Below are 17,894 nucleotides of genomic sequence, written 5' to 3'. Positions count from 1 at the left end.
AGCATTTGGAGCTTGATCTGTCTGTCTCATGAGGGTGAAATGACTTAGAGTGGAAAGGGAAAGCAAACAGCCGATCTCCTTCATACCCAGTGCATCATGGAGGTACTGCTGTCCTACCAACTTGAGGTACTCCTCAATGGACTTGGTAGCGATGGTGTTCTCTCTGAAGATCAAGACGTCATGCTCTCCACAACGATCCACCTCAGACATCACCAAGTCAGTCAGAAAATCCTGGTAAAATAATGTTCAATTAGGCAGAAGGCAACTGAATAAGTAATATACATTAGTAGAAACTGATGATATATCAGACATCCTGTGAATGCTGTTTTAAAATTAAGCTACCAGATTCATTTGAAGGAAAAAAGTCACTCAGGTTACATAATCTTAGTGTCACCACCCTTAAGTTTAAAATTCCTTCAGAGGTTTTCCTACTGTACTTTTGATAAAGACCATAATCCTGAATGCAGCCTACAAGTCTCTCTCTGTTCCTGTTTCTGTCTACCTTCCATTCATCTTGTACCATTCTCTCTGCATTGTGCTCTAGCCTCAAGGGCCTCTTTCTAGATCCTTGAATATATCAAGTCCTTTCTAACACACAATGTTCTCTATTCACCACAAAGCTTCTTGCAAATGTTCTCAGTTCTGCTTCACTCCCACCCTCATTCCCGCCCACTGCCATAGAATTAATTCCTCAGATCTTTTGTATCTTAGTTTGTATATCACTTCCACAGTGAAGCTTTCTTTGACCAATACTGCCCCCCTGATCCCCCATAGTCAGGATCCCTTAATCCACACTCTTTACAGCACCTTTTTTTCTTCTGTATTTCTCCCTGTAATCATGCATTTTTTCTGTATTTACTTGATTAATATCTCTTTTCTCTAGAAGACTGTAAGCCCCATTAGGCCAAAGACAGTGTCTAATTTTATTCATCTATTTTCAGCACTTAACAGTTTCTGACACATACTAGGTGTTCAATATATAATTATAAATTGGTCTGCAGTATCAACATGGAATTTCTTAAACTTAATATTTGAACTCATTTTGTAGAATATCTGGCTATCTCTCTCTCTCTTCATTGTCTGTCCATCCATCTGTCCATCCATTAATTCAAGAAGAAAGGAAGGAATAAAGTCTTTTAGAAATACCTGCTTTATTTCTCAACAGTCTTAAAGAACCTGATACAAAATCCACTATCCATTGTTCATTTGAAATGTGATAACATCATTTTTTTCAGTCATATATTCATTGGATATTTCAGTCTCCAAAACCAAAAATGGGGAATAATGCTGATTTTAATTTAAAATTAAGCATTTTAAACATTACCAAGATTTACTCTGTGGTACCTCAACAGTATGAAAGAGTTGTAGACTTAAGAATCACTATTAAAACTCTTATGCTAAGGGACAGGAGGAAACCTGTGGGAGTGATGGTAACATTGTTTATCTTGATTGTTGTGGTTTCATTGGTGCATAATCTGCCATAACTCATTGAATTTTTCACTTTGAATGGGTGTAGTTTATTGTACATAACTGTACCTCAATAAAGTTAAAAAAAATCCTACATGTATCTTTGAGCCTTAAACAACTGAAAAGCAAAAAGAACATATGTAACTTGAAAGAGGAGACTCAAAATTTTGACAATTCACTATAAACTTACAAGCCTTTTTAACACCAGAAAGCTCAAAATTATTATCAGTAAATTCAGTAACAGAAATAATCAATAGAAAGGAGTTAGATAAGAGACTAAATATTGAATATATTCTGATTTGTATAAAGAAGTCTTAAAAACACTTTATTGTTTGATTCCAAATAAATTACTCTAGCTGTGAACTCCTCTAGATCTAAAATTTTACCATGACTATTTTGCATATAATATAATTTCAGTCTAGTTTTGTGAATATGTCTCATAGAGGTGGTAATTACCATATTTAGGTTGACCGAAGACTATTGGTTGGTGTTCTTCACACAATAAGCATATTTCTTTTTCCATCTTCCTGAATTTTTGCTTCTATCAAGGATAAGACTATCGTGAAATATCTACTAATTACATAACATTCCTTGGTACTTTAATTTCAAATTTAGATTTTAACTCCATGAAGACTCTTGCTAATGCCCATGCTTCTGGAATACCTCCTTCTGTGACTAGGGGATGTAGTCATCAATTAATATTAATGTAAACAAAATATGGTGAGGAGTAAAACCATCATACAACACATAAAGATAAATAATCTTGAGCACACTGTGGGATTACCACACCAATCCTACCTACCATTTATTTTGTCAGGCTATAAAGAGCTAGCTGTGGGATCTATGCTTCACGCAAATGGACTTAAAAATAAATATTTGTTGGCCTTTCCATTTTGCTTTAGTTCTATAATCCCCATATTTGCTGCATCTAAAAACTGTTAATAGGCTTCCTTCTTAATTTTTATTTGTTATTTAACTGATAGAGCAAAGCATATTTGTCTAATTTAGATCTCCAGAGTAAACATGCATAAAAGTAGGGAAGAGATTTGGGTAATGCCAGCCTCCTTTTCCACTCACCTTGGCTCTGCCAGTACTTTGAAGAATGTGCACTAAGGCACAAGCCAACTCCTCTTTATTTCTCACACTAATTACTGGTTCAAGGACAGAACACAGCATGGTGTAGTTGCTGGTTACAAATTCCGCAAATTCTTTGTATTGTTCCATAGGTAGAATGGTAATAGTCTGGAAGCGTGATTTAATCCGAATAGAAGGCCCTCCTGTCTTTCCTTTGTTGGGTGTAGGTGTACTCACAGGATACCACTTTTCTACAAATTGGCGGCTAGTCACACTGGCAGTGGGGATGTTGACTAGCCCTACATAATTATTCTTGTCTTTTTTTTTCTTTTTTTCCACATCTTTATAAATGTGAACTGTGATGCTATGAAGAGGCGGAAGGCTGTAGAATTCAAAATGTTCACCCCAGAAAATATTATCTGCTTTGGTCTTGCTGGTTGTACGAGCAAAGAGGGTATCATCAAGGCACAGTTCACAGAAATATTTCTTTTTAGGGGCAAGGTCCTTGGCTTCAATGATCCATAAACGGAGAACATTTTCAGCTCGTCTGCAATTGTCCTAAGAGGAAGCAGTGAAGTCTAGTTTAAGAGCTGAAATCTCAGAAAGACAACATTTTCCTTTCAAAGTAGGGGATGCTGACCATGTGCTTTGTTAAAGGTAGTCAATAAATAATGAAAGGGAATGCTATGTCACTGTTCAGGATTAACAGCAAACTCTAAACAAGAATGTATCAGAATCTTAGAAAGCCACATACATTCTATTTTACTTGGGTTAAAAAAATATCATCTTGTAATGTAATATAGCCAACCTACTGGCAACTTGCCTTGTTTCTGCAAGTAAAAAAAGAGGTAAGTAGTTAAGAACTTGTATTCTAATCCCGTTTCTATCAAGTGCTAGTTTCTGACATAGGCAAGTTGCTTAACTTCTCTGCATCATCTTATTCATGTGGTAAAATCATGATATCTGCATATGGTTATTTTGAGTGTAGAACGGCACATGTAAATATGTTTTAAAAGCTTTATAAAAATCAAGGTATTACTAACTGCATCTACCAACTTTCTGTTTACAGAGTTATATATTTCCTGGACACCCAAAGACACTATTACCTTATTTGGTTGAACTGTCCTTCGAAGGTTTTCCATCCACTTATCTCTCTCTGAAGCAGAGTTACAGCTGAAGCACTTACTGCCACTTAAGTAGGTAACCTGCAACATAAAGATTAGACATAAGTAAAAGGAAACAGGTGTCCTTAGTCAGAGTTAGGGATATACTGTGAACCCAAATCACACTATATGAAACCAAAATGGTTATTTGCAAGTTTTGTGATATCTGTGTCAATGTTTACATCTGCCTTTGGCTTTGCAATCTAGATAGCATTTACCCGCACTTGCAGGTATGAGGACAAAAGCCATTCAGAATTCATCTCAGGAACTTCAAATTGGCCTACGGTTCAGAAAGATCAAAAATAAAAACCTTCAGGCCATATCTTAATAAATTACTTGTAAAAGAATATGCTCAATACTGAGTGAGTTAATAAAAAATAACTCAAAAGGGAAGAAGGTCTCTAAAACAGATTATCAAATTTCTTGGGACTGCCTTCACTATAATTATTATATAAGGGTACTAAATGAAATTGGGAAGAGTTACAGTATTGAATTACTTTGGAACCCATTTTTGCCTCCACTAGGTAACCAGCCTGTTTATTTCCAGTCATTTGTTAGGTTAACCTGGCTACTATTATTACTGTCCTTTAGAAATGAAACATGTTGTCTGTATGCTTAGCACCTATTACTGGGCTTGTATACAGCCTGTTGAACTGAGTTCCACAAATATGGGAAAGTTCAAGTGACTTTTCTTAAAAGGATACCAATAAATGACCAAATTGCTGAATCATGATCCCATATTAACTTTCTCTCAGGTTATAATTTAGTGACTCTATCAGATCAGATTACATGTTCTGTTCAGTATGGCAGCTACTAGTCACATGTGGCTACTGAGCATCAGAAATGTAGCTAGTTGAAATTGAGATAATATTGTAAGTGTAAAATACACATCAGACTGTAAAGTTTTAGTTAAAAAAAAAAAGTAAAAAATCCCATTGATAATTTTATATCAGTTACATGTTGAAATGATAATATATGGTTTTAATAGAATTTAAAGTTACACATGTGGCTTGCATTATATTTCTGCTGGACAGCACAGGCCCATAAGGGCAGGAATCAAATATCTATCATAGGAATCATCACTAGCCACTTAGTAAGTTCATGTTAATTAATCAAATCTTAGCCCTAACAATTATATATATAGTTTTACATTTTAATTTGAAAATGGCCAATTGTGTACATTTAGTTTGGGAGGGAGAAATTACCCTATAAAAACTGATAGTCTTAATTTTCTAGAGAAAGGCAGTTTGTTCATTCAAGAAATCAGGCACTTGAAATGTGTCAGGGACTGGGGATGTATAGGGGATTACAAAAATAAGTAAGACATAGTCCCAGGTCTTGAAGGGTTCATGTTGCAGTTAGAAAAATTATAGTTTTGATTAATTTCCTCAGAGAAATATTAAAACTGGGGGCATAGGGTTTTAGGAGTGATATCTTTATCAATTCCAAAAACTTAAAATACTAACTTAATATGTTATTTTTCGTTTTATGACCTCCGCTGAGAATGTACTAATAAACCCACTTACATTGGCCCATAGGAGTGAGAAGCCATCAGTAATGATTTTAATTACCCATATAATTATATAAACAGATATCCAAGCTTTTCTCTGAAAGTAGGTAATTTTCAGCAACTGAAAACCAGTTAAGATAATCAAATCATCCATGTCATAGTAATGAAATCACAAAACTACTGGGTAGAAAACTTGCTCGTTTAACTGCTCTTCCTTCTCTCTACATGTTTTACCTCAAAGCAGAAGTCCTGTCCGAGGATGCTACTATGGAGCGGTTTCACAGACACGGGCTCCCCTCTACCAAGGTCCAGACATTCCACTGCACTGCACGGGCTCAGCAAGGACTCATAGGAACGTGACTCCTTTAGTTTAGGCAGCCCACGAGACCTAAAAGTAGAAAAAGATATTTAAGATGGTGTAACTACTTGGAAATGGTGTAACAACAAGGAAATGAAGGGCTAACACAATGGAGGCTAACAACAAATGTACAAATGCCTATGGGAAAAATAAACGAGGAGCAAATTAATAGTCCATAATAATAGCAACCATATTCATGTGGCACATATAAACCACATATCTATTTGTGTGTGGACACACATACTTTTTTTCCTCAGTAAAGCTCAAAATGTACTATAATATGACTAGTCTCAAAGGAGTTGAAAGCTCCACTACAGACATTGTTTTTATCCTTGTTCCCATTCTGGACATGTAAAAATACTACTCAAGGTCATCTTATACATTATTTTTCATGCACTGGTTATTATCAGAAGACAGGTTCTTTCTCTTTTCCCCATGCTCTGTCCTCTTCTATCACTGATAAAATAGTAGTGGCTGAATACTCATTCTGTTTCTTCCTGCTTTGTCAGAATAAACACACACACAAAGTCAAAGCCAAATTTTTCAGCACAATACCCTGCCTTTCAAAGGATCTGATTTCCGTGTCAATATGGCATTCTGTTCTGGTGGGCTTTTGGTTCTGTCCATGCCTCACTGTATAAATATGAATAAAGAATGAAATGCCTTGAAGTAACCTCCTACCCTCAAAAGAAGTGCTCAAACTCTCATTTAGAAGAACAAATCTTTGTAAGCACCATTCAGGCATCCTGGCTGATTTTGTTCCCTAGTTGTTTAAAAAAGAATGCCCTGCAAATGACTGGTCACTGCAGGAGCCAGGACTTCACTGCCTTCTGCTTTGGAAGAATTAGCAAAGTGAAGCAATATGAAGCACAATATTCTTGAGTCCAAAACTGGATAGCCATTAAGTTTTACTAATTATTACAGTATTTATTGACCAAAACACCCAGAGTTAAATACATATGTTTCAAGCACAAGTACCTAGTAATGGGCTACAAAGAAACGCCTTGTGCAAAGATGCTACCTTTGTAAAACACATTAAATAAACAGCTTCGTTCATTTCCTTAAAATAACCCTGTTAACATTAAATGGAACTGAAATATTTAATGCCAGAGCAGATTTCAGTTAAATTATAAAGTAATGAGGTATAGGAAACTAGCACTAAGGCTGCTCTTCCTCTTTTGTTTCCATTCTAACATTGTTAAATCAAACGCCACACATAAGAAACATCTTAAGCAATAAAGATTCTAGTCCATTCTTCTACACACACACACACACACACACACACAAAACCCAACCATCATTTAATGTTTAGACTGAAAAACAGGTGTTCTGATATTCATCAGTCTTTTTAAGGTCAACAAATCAGTATCTACATTTCCCATTGATTATACATGCACAAAAGGGACAAAATGTCACCTAATATTTTGTACATAAAAAAATGTAACAATAAACATAACATTTATTTCATTTTGTTCTACTGGATATGACAATGACATGTTAAATATTGTAAACACAGTACATTAACTATAAAAACTAAATACTAAAAAAAATTATACTTTCATATAATCACCATAGAACATTTCCCAGTATGGTTAATAGGAAACCTGGTTGAAGGAATATAATACTCTGATCTCTTAAAAATACATGTAAAACAACAATTCCAGCTCATTTTTCCCAGGAGGCTTTAGAGGGGAAAAGCCTCTTGTGTTCTGGAAATAACCTTTTCAATGGGAAAGATATTTAAAATAGAAGGAGGTATGACAAAGGATTACTTTTATTTTTAAAATTCTTTAGGAAAATATTCTAAAACATAAACCCATTTTATTTTAAACAAATTAAATGCCTACCTACATGAAGCAATTGTACAGCCACCTGGCAGTGCAACCCCAGATCATAGTGGTGTCACATGTCACGGTAAAACTCACTCTTTGAACTACATCTCAGAAAATAACTGTTTAAAAGGCAAGGACCAACAGAAGATGGTTTTCCCTGGTGCCGCTGCTTACTGGTAACATCTCTGGGTAAATGTTTTCCAGGTGTAATTTCAAGTCTTCAATAAAAGTAGAACAGAAATACAAACAACCGAACAGGAAGTCATCTCCCAAACAGGCTGCAGGATAGGTAATATTCCTTTTTCTCTTCTACAGGCTGCATCCAGCCCTTCAGGTAACACAAACAAGGTTCCTGGGCTCTAGGCTGGGCCTGTTGCCATGGTGTTACATCTGTACAGAGCTTAGAGCTGGAAGGCAGCAGGGAGAAGCTGCAGCCTGAAGGACTCAGGGAGTGCGCTCTGCACATGTGACTATTTTCAGACAGAAAAGAAGGAATGGCAAGGTCTCTACTCATTTCCACTGACAATTTCTTGGAGTCAAAGGCTGTAGAAAGAAAATGGAGGCAACTGAAGGTGGAGGAGCATCTCTTAACTCTTCTAGGGAACAAATCTGAGAAGCTTTAGCTTGCTTCCTCTATGGTTCCCAGTGCCCCACTAGAAGGTATTTGCTTTGTCCCACCTTGCAAGTACGAACTTTTTCTCTCATTTGTTCTATTTCCTTTGCAGTGCTTACCCTGGTTTAATGTTTCTAGATATTATTTTATATTAGCTTATCTGGGTTACACAAAACACATTTTTTCTTTTCTTTTAGAGAAAGCTGGTTAAAAGTCTTCATTCACTGCCTTTCTAACGCTGAACAAATTTTATTCACTATTCAGGTCTAACTTCCAAATGCAGCCACCAACAGATACTACAATCAAGACATTCACAATTAGAATCCAGAATTCCTCCTACTTTCTGAAATTTCAAATATTAACTCATACTTCAGAATCTCCTATTGTTCAGTATTTATGTACATGTGTGTATATACACACCTACATCCACACACCCATGAACTGAATACCAAAGCAATTAATATATTCAACAGCATGACTGAATAAATAGGTAAGCCCTTCCAGTATTGGGAAGAAACTATCTCTGAGAAGACAGAAGCAATTCCCAGAGAAGCAGAATTATGGTAAACAGGAAGATTAACAGCCTGGGAATGGTTTGCACGGAGGCACTGCCTGTGCAAATATTTCTATATAATAGCAGTAGTAACCCCAAGTCCCCTCTAAATCATATTTGCCTTCTCTTGTACCCCTATATGAATTGATTTTTCTTTAATCTGTTAATTGGAGAGTTTTAATAGCTCTGTATGGCTCTACAGTTTACTTCTCTCATGGAAAGTAGAATGTGGATTGAGAGAATAATATGAGTTTAAAACAACTTTTCCCAGTCTAATCTGACAATGGCCTTCATCAAGGAACCTAGCCCTGGAAGTAGACATTGTGAATCCCTTGACTACTGGCAAGATTATCTTTGCAACCCCTGCACCTCTACCTCCCAACCTGCATCATGTAAAAAACATTCGGGGCTCTAATATATGATTATTTATTGGTTTAATTGGGATACTGTATCCCAAAAGCAATTTTACTTCTAATTAAGGAGCACCATATTCTATACATTTTTGTTTTAAGGTCAGCAGACAACTTTGATTTCTCTGTAAATTCCAAGACCTCTAGCAATGTACTAGGTAAGGGTTAAAAATCTAAGTGCTCTCTACAAGAAGATTACCTGCTGCTTCCGACCTATTAAAGAGCTAAACTATAAGGCAGGCAAAGCTTTCTGTTACCATTACAGTGAATGAGTATTAAATTGCTTTAAACCACATCCCATTTGAAATTAGTCTTAAAAGACACAAGTGAAGGTTTGGGGGATGGGGAGCCAACACACACAACATTGGGTACACTGATGAAGAAAAAAAGAAGTCAAAGAGCTCTGATTAGTGCAATGTGAAGTAAAGCACAGCTGCATTTTTCTCAGCTTAACCATCCAATTTTTTTAAAAGCCATATTTCCCCCAACACGTCAATGTTGCTTGGTGTGCTAGCTCAATCTGCCACTTGTTTATAGATTCAGTTCCAAATTTGGGAAACTTTTAATTGAAAATGCTTATTGCCACACAAAATCCTGTACTCCATGCAGGTGAATTTCTGCTGGGACTGACAGTTATAATTCCAGACCGCTTCCCTGAATTCTTGAAGAGACAGCTCAGCCAGAAGCTGGGTGCAGCAATACATGCGTGTACTCACCAGCATGTATTCCTAAGGCACTTTACTGTGTTTGAAGATTTCTTAGGATGCAACTAACAAAATTGGGTATTCAAATGATACACTAACAAATTTATATAAGGTCTAAAATGATTTTTAAAAATTGCATCTGAGATCTCACTTTGGGAAAAATGTAGCTTTACTTGCTCCCTGATATTACTGTTTTTCAACCCACTATCTGTGAAAACATCTTAGGGATGTTTTCTCTTTGAACAAGCAGATCCTTTCCTGTACTATAATTTTAAAGGTTTCCCTCTCTGGATTAAAAAAAAATTAGGGCTCATTCACCAGAGTTCTACTTGTGTGCTAAAAAAAAGACCCCCTGAGGATCCTGGTGGCACTGGGCTGCCTGCCACAATGAAAGCCAGTATTGCTGTTCATGTACTCAATGATTTTCATGCGAGCTTAAAAAAATATATCACAAAACCACTCCCACGAAACTGCTATTTATGGAAACATAACTTGTACTGCTGATCTGCCTTCTCCCTGCTCTCAGCCTCTAAACAGAACAGCCTAATGAGCCCAGCTGCTAATGGTAAAGGAGAGCTGTCAGCCTGAGCTGTCACTTAAAATGTAAAAACCCATGGTAAGGAAATTTATCATCATAGACAAAAATGACATTCAGTCTGTTTTGGTACATATACATGAACACACACAATGAAAGCGGACATAGAAGGAAGACAAGACTATACATATTAAAACACATTTGGGAGAGAAGACAATCAACTAGCTTCTGATATGACAGGCACTGGGAACAATCTTTTTTACAGAAATTGTACCATATTGTGATACTTACTGTTGTCCTCAAATTGCAAATGGAATAAAATCTACTAGTGCCTATTAAAAAAATTAAATATAAACACAACTATATTGAATAAAAAAAAAAAAACCATGATACTAAGTCCAAGCACCCTCATAAACTAACTCAACTAATATACTTTCTAAAGAGTGGACAGACTACTTTTTCTCTTTTTCCAAATGTAGTTAGACTTTTAGTTTCATTACTGTCATAAATTAAGTATGGGTGAAAGGAGGGTAAAAGAGGATAAAACTTATGGAATTCAATGACATTTACTTCTTAATCATTCCTAAACTCATAACTACTTACTTTCCCATTAGTTTATCATTTGGTTGAATAAATGAAAATGTCTATGAATCCATTTATCCATCCAATAATTACTTGGTGTGCCTTATGTGTCAGGTACTATACTAGAGATAGAGGTGAGAGATACAACAGTGAAGAAGAAAGGCACGGTCCTTATACTCACACAGTTTAAAGCCTAGTGAGGTAGCAATCCATTATAATACAGTGTGATAAGAACTATGAAAAAGGATGCAAAAGAAGCTCTGTGAGCACTTAGTAGGAGCCCTGGATCTTAAGCTGGGGATTCAGAGAAAGTTTCTTAGAGGAAAACGTAATGTGAAGTTGTGTCCTTAAGGGTGGGTTGGAATTAGCTATCTGCAGATGTGGAGGTGCTGAGAATTCTAGAGGGAATGGCTAGCATGTAGGAAGGCCTGTGGTGACAACAGACAAGTCTGGAGTGTTTGAGGAACTGAAAAGAATTCAGCAGTGTGGTACTGGTGCAGTGTGGATGTGTGCTGAGGCTGAGAGAAAAGGGGTGGGGAATACTGAGGCTTGAGAGAGAGCATGATGGAACTTGAAGTCATGTGGGTGTTTCAATTTGATCACAAGACAGGTGAATGGACACAGAAAGGTTTTGGGTGATGGAGAGGAATGACATGATCAGAGTCATGTCTCAGTGAGAGTACTTTGGCTAAGGAGAAGAGAAAGATGGGACACAGAGAGGGGGAATAAAAAATAAAAAAGAGACTAGTTCATAGATTGTGGCAATATTTGGAGTAAAGATCATGAACTAGAGGAGCAGAAGTGGGGAAGAAGTGGATGGACTTGAGAGATAATTAGAAGGTAAACAGGTTTTAATGACTGGAATGTTGGAGGCTTCAAGGAGAGGGTATAAAGTCAAGGATGAGCCACTTGGTAGGAAGATGGTGATGTCCTTTACAGAGATGGGTAATGAGAGGCAATGCCTGTTGAGGTGATGAAATCAAGTTTTTGTACAAGTTTGAAGTTCCTGTGGGAGATGTTTATTAAGGACTGAATGTTTGTATCCTTCCAAAATTTATGTTGAAATGCTAATCTCCAATGTGATATTATTTGTAAGTTTGAACTTTGGGAGGTGATTAAATCATGAAGAGTGGAGCCCTCAAGAATGAGATTAGTGCCCTTATAAAATAAACCCTGGGAAGATCCATTGTTCATTCTCCCATGTGAGGACACAGCAAAAGACAGTCTTTTCAACCAGGAAGCAGGTCCTAACTATAAATGGAATCTGTTAGAGCCTTGATCTTGGACTTCCCAGCCTGCAGAATTGTAAGAAATAAATTTCTATTGATTATAAGCTACTTAGTCTATGGTATTTTGTTACAGCAACTTGAACAGCCTAAGGCAATGTGAAAACTGAGACAATAAACAGATTGAGAACATGTCCTAAGAAAATAACCTAAAGAATGCTAACATTTAAATTTACAAAACTAATAAAAGAGACTGAGGAATTTGAAAGATAAAAGGAATACCAGGTAACTCAAATATAAAAGCCCAGGGAAGAGAGCTTTCAAGAAGGGTGGACTGTCCATTAATACAGAAGATCAGTATGTTAAAATATTAATAGTAGCCATTCGATATATGAACTGAGAGATAATTGGAGACTTTAGCAAGAGTGGTTTCAGTGAAGTAATAAGGACAAAAATGAAATTGCAGTAGGTTGAGAAAATGAACGGGATGTGAAAAAATGGAGACTAACTCATGAAGTCTGTCAGTGAAGGGGTGTAAACTAGGAAACAGAGTGAGACCTGAGGTTGAAATGGGGTTTAAGGAGGTTTTTTCTTAATAAATCATTTCTTTCCATTAAGTGATAAAGTAATAAATGCTCCTGGCAATAAATGCTAAGAGCTCAGAAGAATAAAAGGTGAAGAATATAAATAAGGTTATTTCCCTCAATCTCCTATTAACAAATTTTGTAACACCTCTTGGAAATGTTTTATACATAGACAACCAAATATATACATAAACACATATATATGTACATAAGTATATACATCCAAGTGGGATTCTACCATACTTTTTTTCTAAAGAGCATATTTTGGACTTCTGTCCATATTGGAACACACAGATATAACTTACCTCTTTTTAATGACCATACAGTATTCCCTTATATGGTCCTATGGTAGCTCAACTAGTCCCTGATGAATACCTAAGGGTTTTTTCTTTTCTTTTCTTGTGTGTGAATACACCCAGGTTAAAAATATATCTTAGTATGTATATATACATGTATTGTGGTTTAAATTTCCAGTTGTGAAACTGCTGGACCAAAGGGCACACACATTAAAAATTTTGATATTGCAAACTTATCCTCCATTAAAGATGGCATAAATTTAAACTCCTATCAACAGTGCATGCTTCTATATACTATCACCAAAATGGATACGGCTGACTATCAAAAATCTTTGCCAGTATAATTGGTAAAAAAAAATATATATATATATAGTATTTCATTATTGCTTTAGTATGCATTTCTTTAATTATTTGGTTAGGACATTTTAACATGTTTATTGGCAATCTCAATTCTCTTTTCTGTGAATTACAAACTATTTCATGTTGTTAAACCTTTTTTCTAGTTGTTGATCTTTATTTCTACAAAATTATTTTTGTATATTAATTAATAATTTTTCTCTCATATTTGTAATTATTTTTCCCAGTTTATGCATTAAAACTGTTCTTCCATTCCAAGGTCCTAAGAAATTGAGCTATGTTTTCTTTCACTGCTTCTATTTTAATTTTTCATCCAGTCTATTTGGATGGATAAAATGGATTGGGGGAAGGGAGATGAAAGAGTACAGTAAGGAGTTAGTTTTACAGTTTACTGAATTTTGGAAATATTTTGACCATAACTTGACTCATTATTATTGCTTAGTAGTCTACTCTTAAAAGTTGTTATGTTTGTACATGTGTGTGTGTATGTGATTTTTATCTTTGATTTTTCCATCTTTCTCAATCCTTTTCTTAGCAAGTCAGAAGTCTTACTAACAGAAGCAACAATGACTTGTAGAAAAGGCACTCAAGTTGAAGCCAAAATCTCTATATTTTCATGCCACCTGAAACCACATACTCTCTTGGATATAAACATGACGTGGAACACATGTTTAATTTTTTCTTTCTGGACCTTAATTTTCTCATTTGTAAAATGATTATAATGATTTCTCTTCTTGTTCCTCACACAGTTATTTTGAGAATCACATTCAATAATCTATGATTTCACAAATATCTCATGAACTACTATACCATACAAATGGGGCTATCATTGCAGACAGAGCTTTCTCACAGTACAGTGACATGCAATAGTTCATTTTATGTAAATCATTCATCTGGTTGAAATTAAGACAGCTATTCTTGAATATATTCTTTGCTGTTAGAATATGAAGACAGAAAAATAAATGCATGGAAAATTTTTTCCTATTAAGATAAAGCACTCTAATGGATTTAAAATGTTATCATGATATAATCAGAAACTTCAATTGGGTTTTAGTTCACAAAACTAAGGGATTCTTAATTGGCCCAGAGCTGTAAACATCAGTGAGGGAAACTCTTTAATCTATAACTAGACTGTATGGATTAACTGATGGCTTGGAATTCAATAATTTCTGAGAAGTTGTCATTCTACCCAAGTATACCATATTGAAAGAGATCATTCTTCTCTATTACCTAGGATTTGTTTGGACTCTACCCTCTGTTTCAGGCTAATGTTAAGTTCCTTAAAAGCACAGGCATTGGGCTACAGAACAGGTATACAAAGATTGTTTGTACCCTAAAAGAGCTTTCAATCTATTGCAGTAAGCAGAAACATGAAAAGATAAATTCAAAAGAAAGTAGTTCGTCCTATAAAAACATATCTATACAGTTGGCCATGGGTGGGCACATAGGGTAGACACTTAGTCTATGATGATGTATGGAAAAAAAGGAAAAGAGGTCAGGGAGCATATCACTCCCTGGGTTCTGCTGCATGAGTATGAATGAGCAAAAGACTGACAAAGGACAGGGTGTAGAAATAGGAAATGGTATTTGGGACACACAAACAGTATGGTAAATAAATGACAGACTTTGGTAAGATTGGTAGAAAGAACACTGAAAGATCAGGAAGGACAGGGCCATGTTTCATTTTGTACTTTATGCTAAAGACAAGAGATTGATAAAAGTACTACATACAATGGCCATCCTGCCTAAAGCAATCTACAGATTCAATGCAATCCCTACCAAAATACCGAAAGCATTCTTCAACCAACTGGAACAAATAGTTCTAAAATTCATATGGAACCACCAAAGACCCCGAATAGCCAAAGCAATCCTGAGAAGGAAGAATGAAGCAGCAGGGATCTTGCTTCCCAACTTCAAGCTCTACTATAAAGCCACAGTAATCAAGATAATTTGGTACTGGCACAAGAACAGACCCATAGACTGGTGGAACAGACTAGAGAGCCAGATATTAACCCAAGCATATATGGTCAATTAATATATGATGGAGGAGCCATGGACATACAATGGGGAAATGACAGCCTCTTCAACAGCTGGTGTTGGCAAAAATTGGAAAGCTACATGTAAGAGAATGAAACTGGATTATTGTTTAACTCCATACACAAAAGCAAACTTGAAATGGATCAAAGTCCTGAATGTAAGTCATGAAACCATAAAACTCATAGAAAAAAACATAGGCAAAACTCTCTTGGACATAAGCACAAGCAACTTCTTCATGAACATATCTCCCTGGGGAAGGGAAACAAAAGCAAAAATGAACAAGTGAGACTATATCAAGCTGAAAAGCTTCTGTACAGCAAAGGACACCATAAATAGAACAAAAAGGCATCCTACAATATGGGAGAGTATATTCATAAATGACAGATCCAGTAAAGGCTTGACACCCAAAATATATAAAGAGCTCACGCACCTCAACAAATGAAAAGGAAATAATCTGATAAAAAAATGGGCAGAGGATCTGAATAGACACTTCTCCAAAGAAGAAATTCAGGTGGCCAACAGGCATATGAAAAGATGCTCCACATTGCTAATCATCAGAGTAATGTAAGTTAAAACCACATTGAGGTATCACCTCACACCAGTTAGGATGGCCAACATCCAAAAGACAAACAACAACAAATGTTGGCGAGGATGTGGAGAAAGGGGAACCCTCCTACAGTGCTGGTGGCAATGTAAATTAGTTCAACCATTGTGGAAAGCCGTATGGAGGTTCCTCATAAAGCTCAAAATAGAAATACCATTTGACCCAGGAATTCCACTCCTAGGAATTTACCCTAAGAATGAAGGAGCCCAGTTTGAAAAAGACACATGCACCCCTATGTTTATCACAGCACTATTTACAATAGCCAAGAAATGGAAGCAACCTAAGTGTCCATCAGTAGATGAATGGATAAAGAAGATGTACATATACACAATGGAATATAATTCAGCCATAAGAAGAAAACAAATCCTACCATTCCCAACATCATGGATGGAGCTAGAGGGTATTATGCTCAGTGAAATAAGCCAGGCGGAGAAAGACAAGTATCAAATGATTTCATTCATCTGTGGAGTATAAGAACAAAGCAAAAACTGAAGGAACAAAACAGCAGCAAAGTCACAGAACCCAAGAATAGACTAACAGTTACCAAAGGGAAAGAGACTGGGGAGGATGGGCAGGAAAGGAGGGATAAGGGGGATAAAGGGACATTACGATTAGCACACATAGTATAGGGGTGGGGCATGGGGAAGGCAGTACAACACAGAGAAGACAAGTAGTGATTCTATAGTGTATTACTATGCTGATGGACAGTGACTCTAATGGGTATGTGTTCGGGACTTGATAATGGGGGGAGTTCAGTAACCATAATGTTGCTCATGTAATTGTTCATTAATGATACCAAAAAAAAAAAACCAACAAAGACTTTTATTTTATTGTAGAAAAACTGGAAAAAAAGGGCTGCTTATTAGGTTTACCTAAAATTTTGATAGATTTGATATAAGAATAGAAATGGTTTGTTACTTAGATTTGATCACTAGATACCACTTTAGAAGAAATGTCCTGACATCAGCAACTGACACATATGAACCAAGAAAACCAAGGGTTTTTGGAAAACCTCTGATCACACCTGCAAGGATACCAATTCAAAAAGCTCAGCTGATTAATACCTTGTATCTTAGTTCTATTTATCTGTCTTCAGATGATCTGAAAGCAAGACAACCTATTTTTTTAAAATTGTAATACAAATTGTAGTGAGTACATTCATATGCAAGAATAAAGTTGCTGATAAATTTCTGTTTAGGAAACTCTATAATTAAAAAAGATTTGGAAAACAAAAGGGTTTTCCAATATTTGAGACTGACTAGGACCTTTTTGTTATTGTGTATGTGACAAAGATACTACCATTCACAGAAACAGATAGGATGGAAGGCACATATAATGACCTTATGTCACTGGAAAGGTTGAAGGTGCACTAATTGTACAATAGAAATATAAGAGAATCTAGGAGAATATAATCTCTTGGTAATTCAATCCAATAATTATTTTACGCTACCTAAAGCAAAATGGAATAGAAGAGAACACTTTGGGATTAAGAAAGTGATATGCAGTGCAAGTTAAAAACTAAAGTACACCTATAAAAAAACACTTCCTTGTCTCCCAAGTTTACACATTATGCTGCCAAGTTTAAGAAACTGGCTATTGAAGTGGGAGTACTTTAGTTGCTGCACAACATCGTTGTCCTCGATAATTGATTTTCTGAAAAAATTTGTCATTCCATTTTATTAAAATTTATAAAATGCTTTGAATTCTTATAATGGTAAAGTTGTAGGATAAGAGGAATCTAAGGAAAAGATATGGGAAAAAAACATCAGTTTTTTAAATGATTACCTTAAACAAAGAGGTGTAAAAGATAATTAACAATACAATTACACTGCAAATTGGACAGACTTGCAAATTTCACAGAGCATCTCTAATGTGACTGAGAGATAAGAGGAGCTGATAAAGCAGTAGTCTCTCATTAACTCAGTATGGGGGACAAGTTATTTCATCTGTAAAACAAGAAGAGTAATTCTTTGCCTGGTAAATCCATAC

The 17,894-nt window shown here is 35.9% G+C and overlaps 1 protein-coding gene across 8 annotated transcripts in view; it reads right to left on the bottom strand.

Annotated features, from left to right (window-relative positions):
• RASAL2 (RAS protein activator like 2) overlaps nucleotides 1-17,894 on the bottom strand; it is a 386,187-nt gene that overhangs the window by 34,289 nt on the left and 334,004 nt on the right. For all 8 annotated transcript variants that reach the window (XM_036916767.2, XM_036916768.2, XM_036916772.2 and 5 more), the window contains 4 exons: nucleotides 5,449-5,602; nucleotides 3,648-3,746; nucleotides 2,545-3,099; nucleotides 87-231 (listed from right to left, as the gene is read on the bottom strand). In XM_036916767.2, the coding sequence (XP_036772662.2) occupies nucleotides 87-231; nucleotides 2,545-3,099; nucleotides 3,648-3,746; nucleotides 5,449-5,602 (953 nt within the window). The remainder of the gene's footprint in view (nucleotides 1-86; nucleotides 232-2,544; nucleotides 3,100-3,647; nucleotides 3,747-5,448; nucleotides 5,603-17,894) is intronic.

Source organism: Manis pentadactyla, chromosome 9 (assembly GCF_030020395.1).
Source record: "Manis pentadactyla isolate mManPen7 chromosome 9, mManPen7.hap1, whole genome shotgun sequence".
In the NCBI taxonomy this organism is placed as follows: Eukaryota; Metazoa; Chordata; class Mammalia; order Pholidota; family Manidae; genus Manis; species Manis pentadactyla.
Note: the sequence above shows the minus strand (reverse complement) of the source record. Positions and strands in the feature narration are given on the sequence as shown.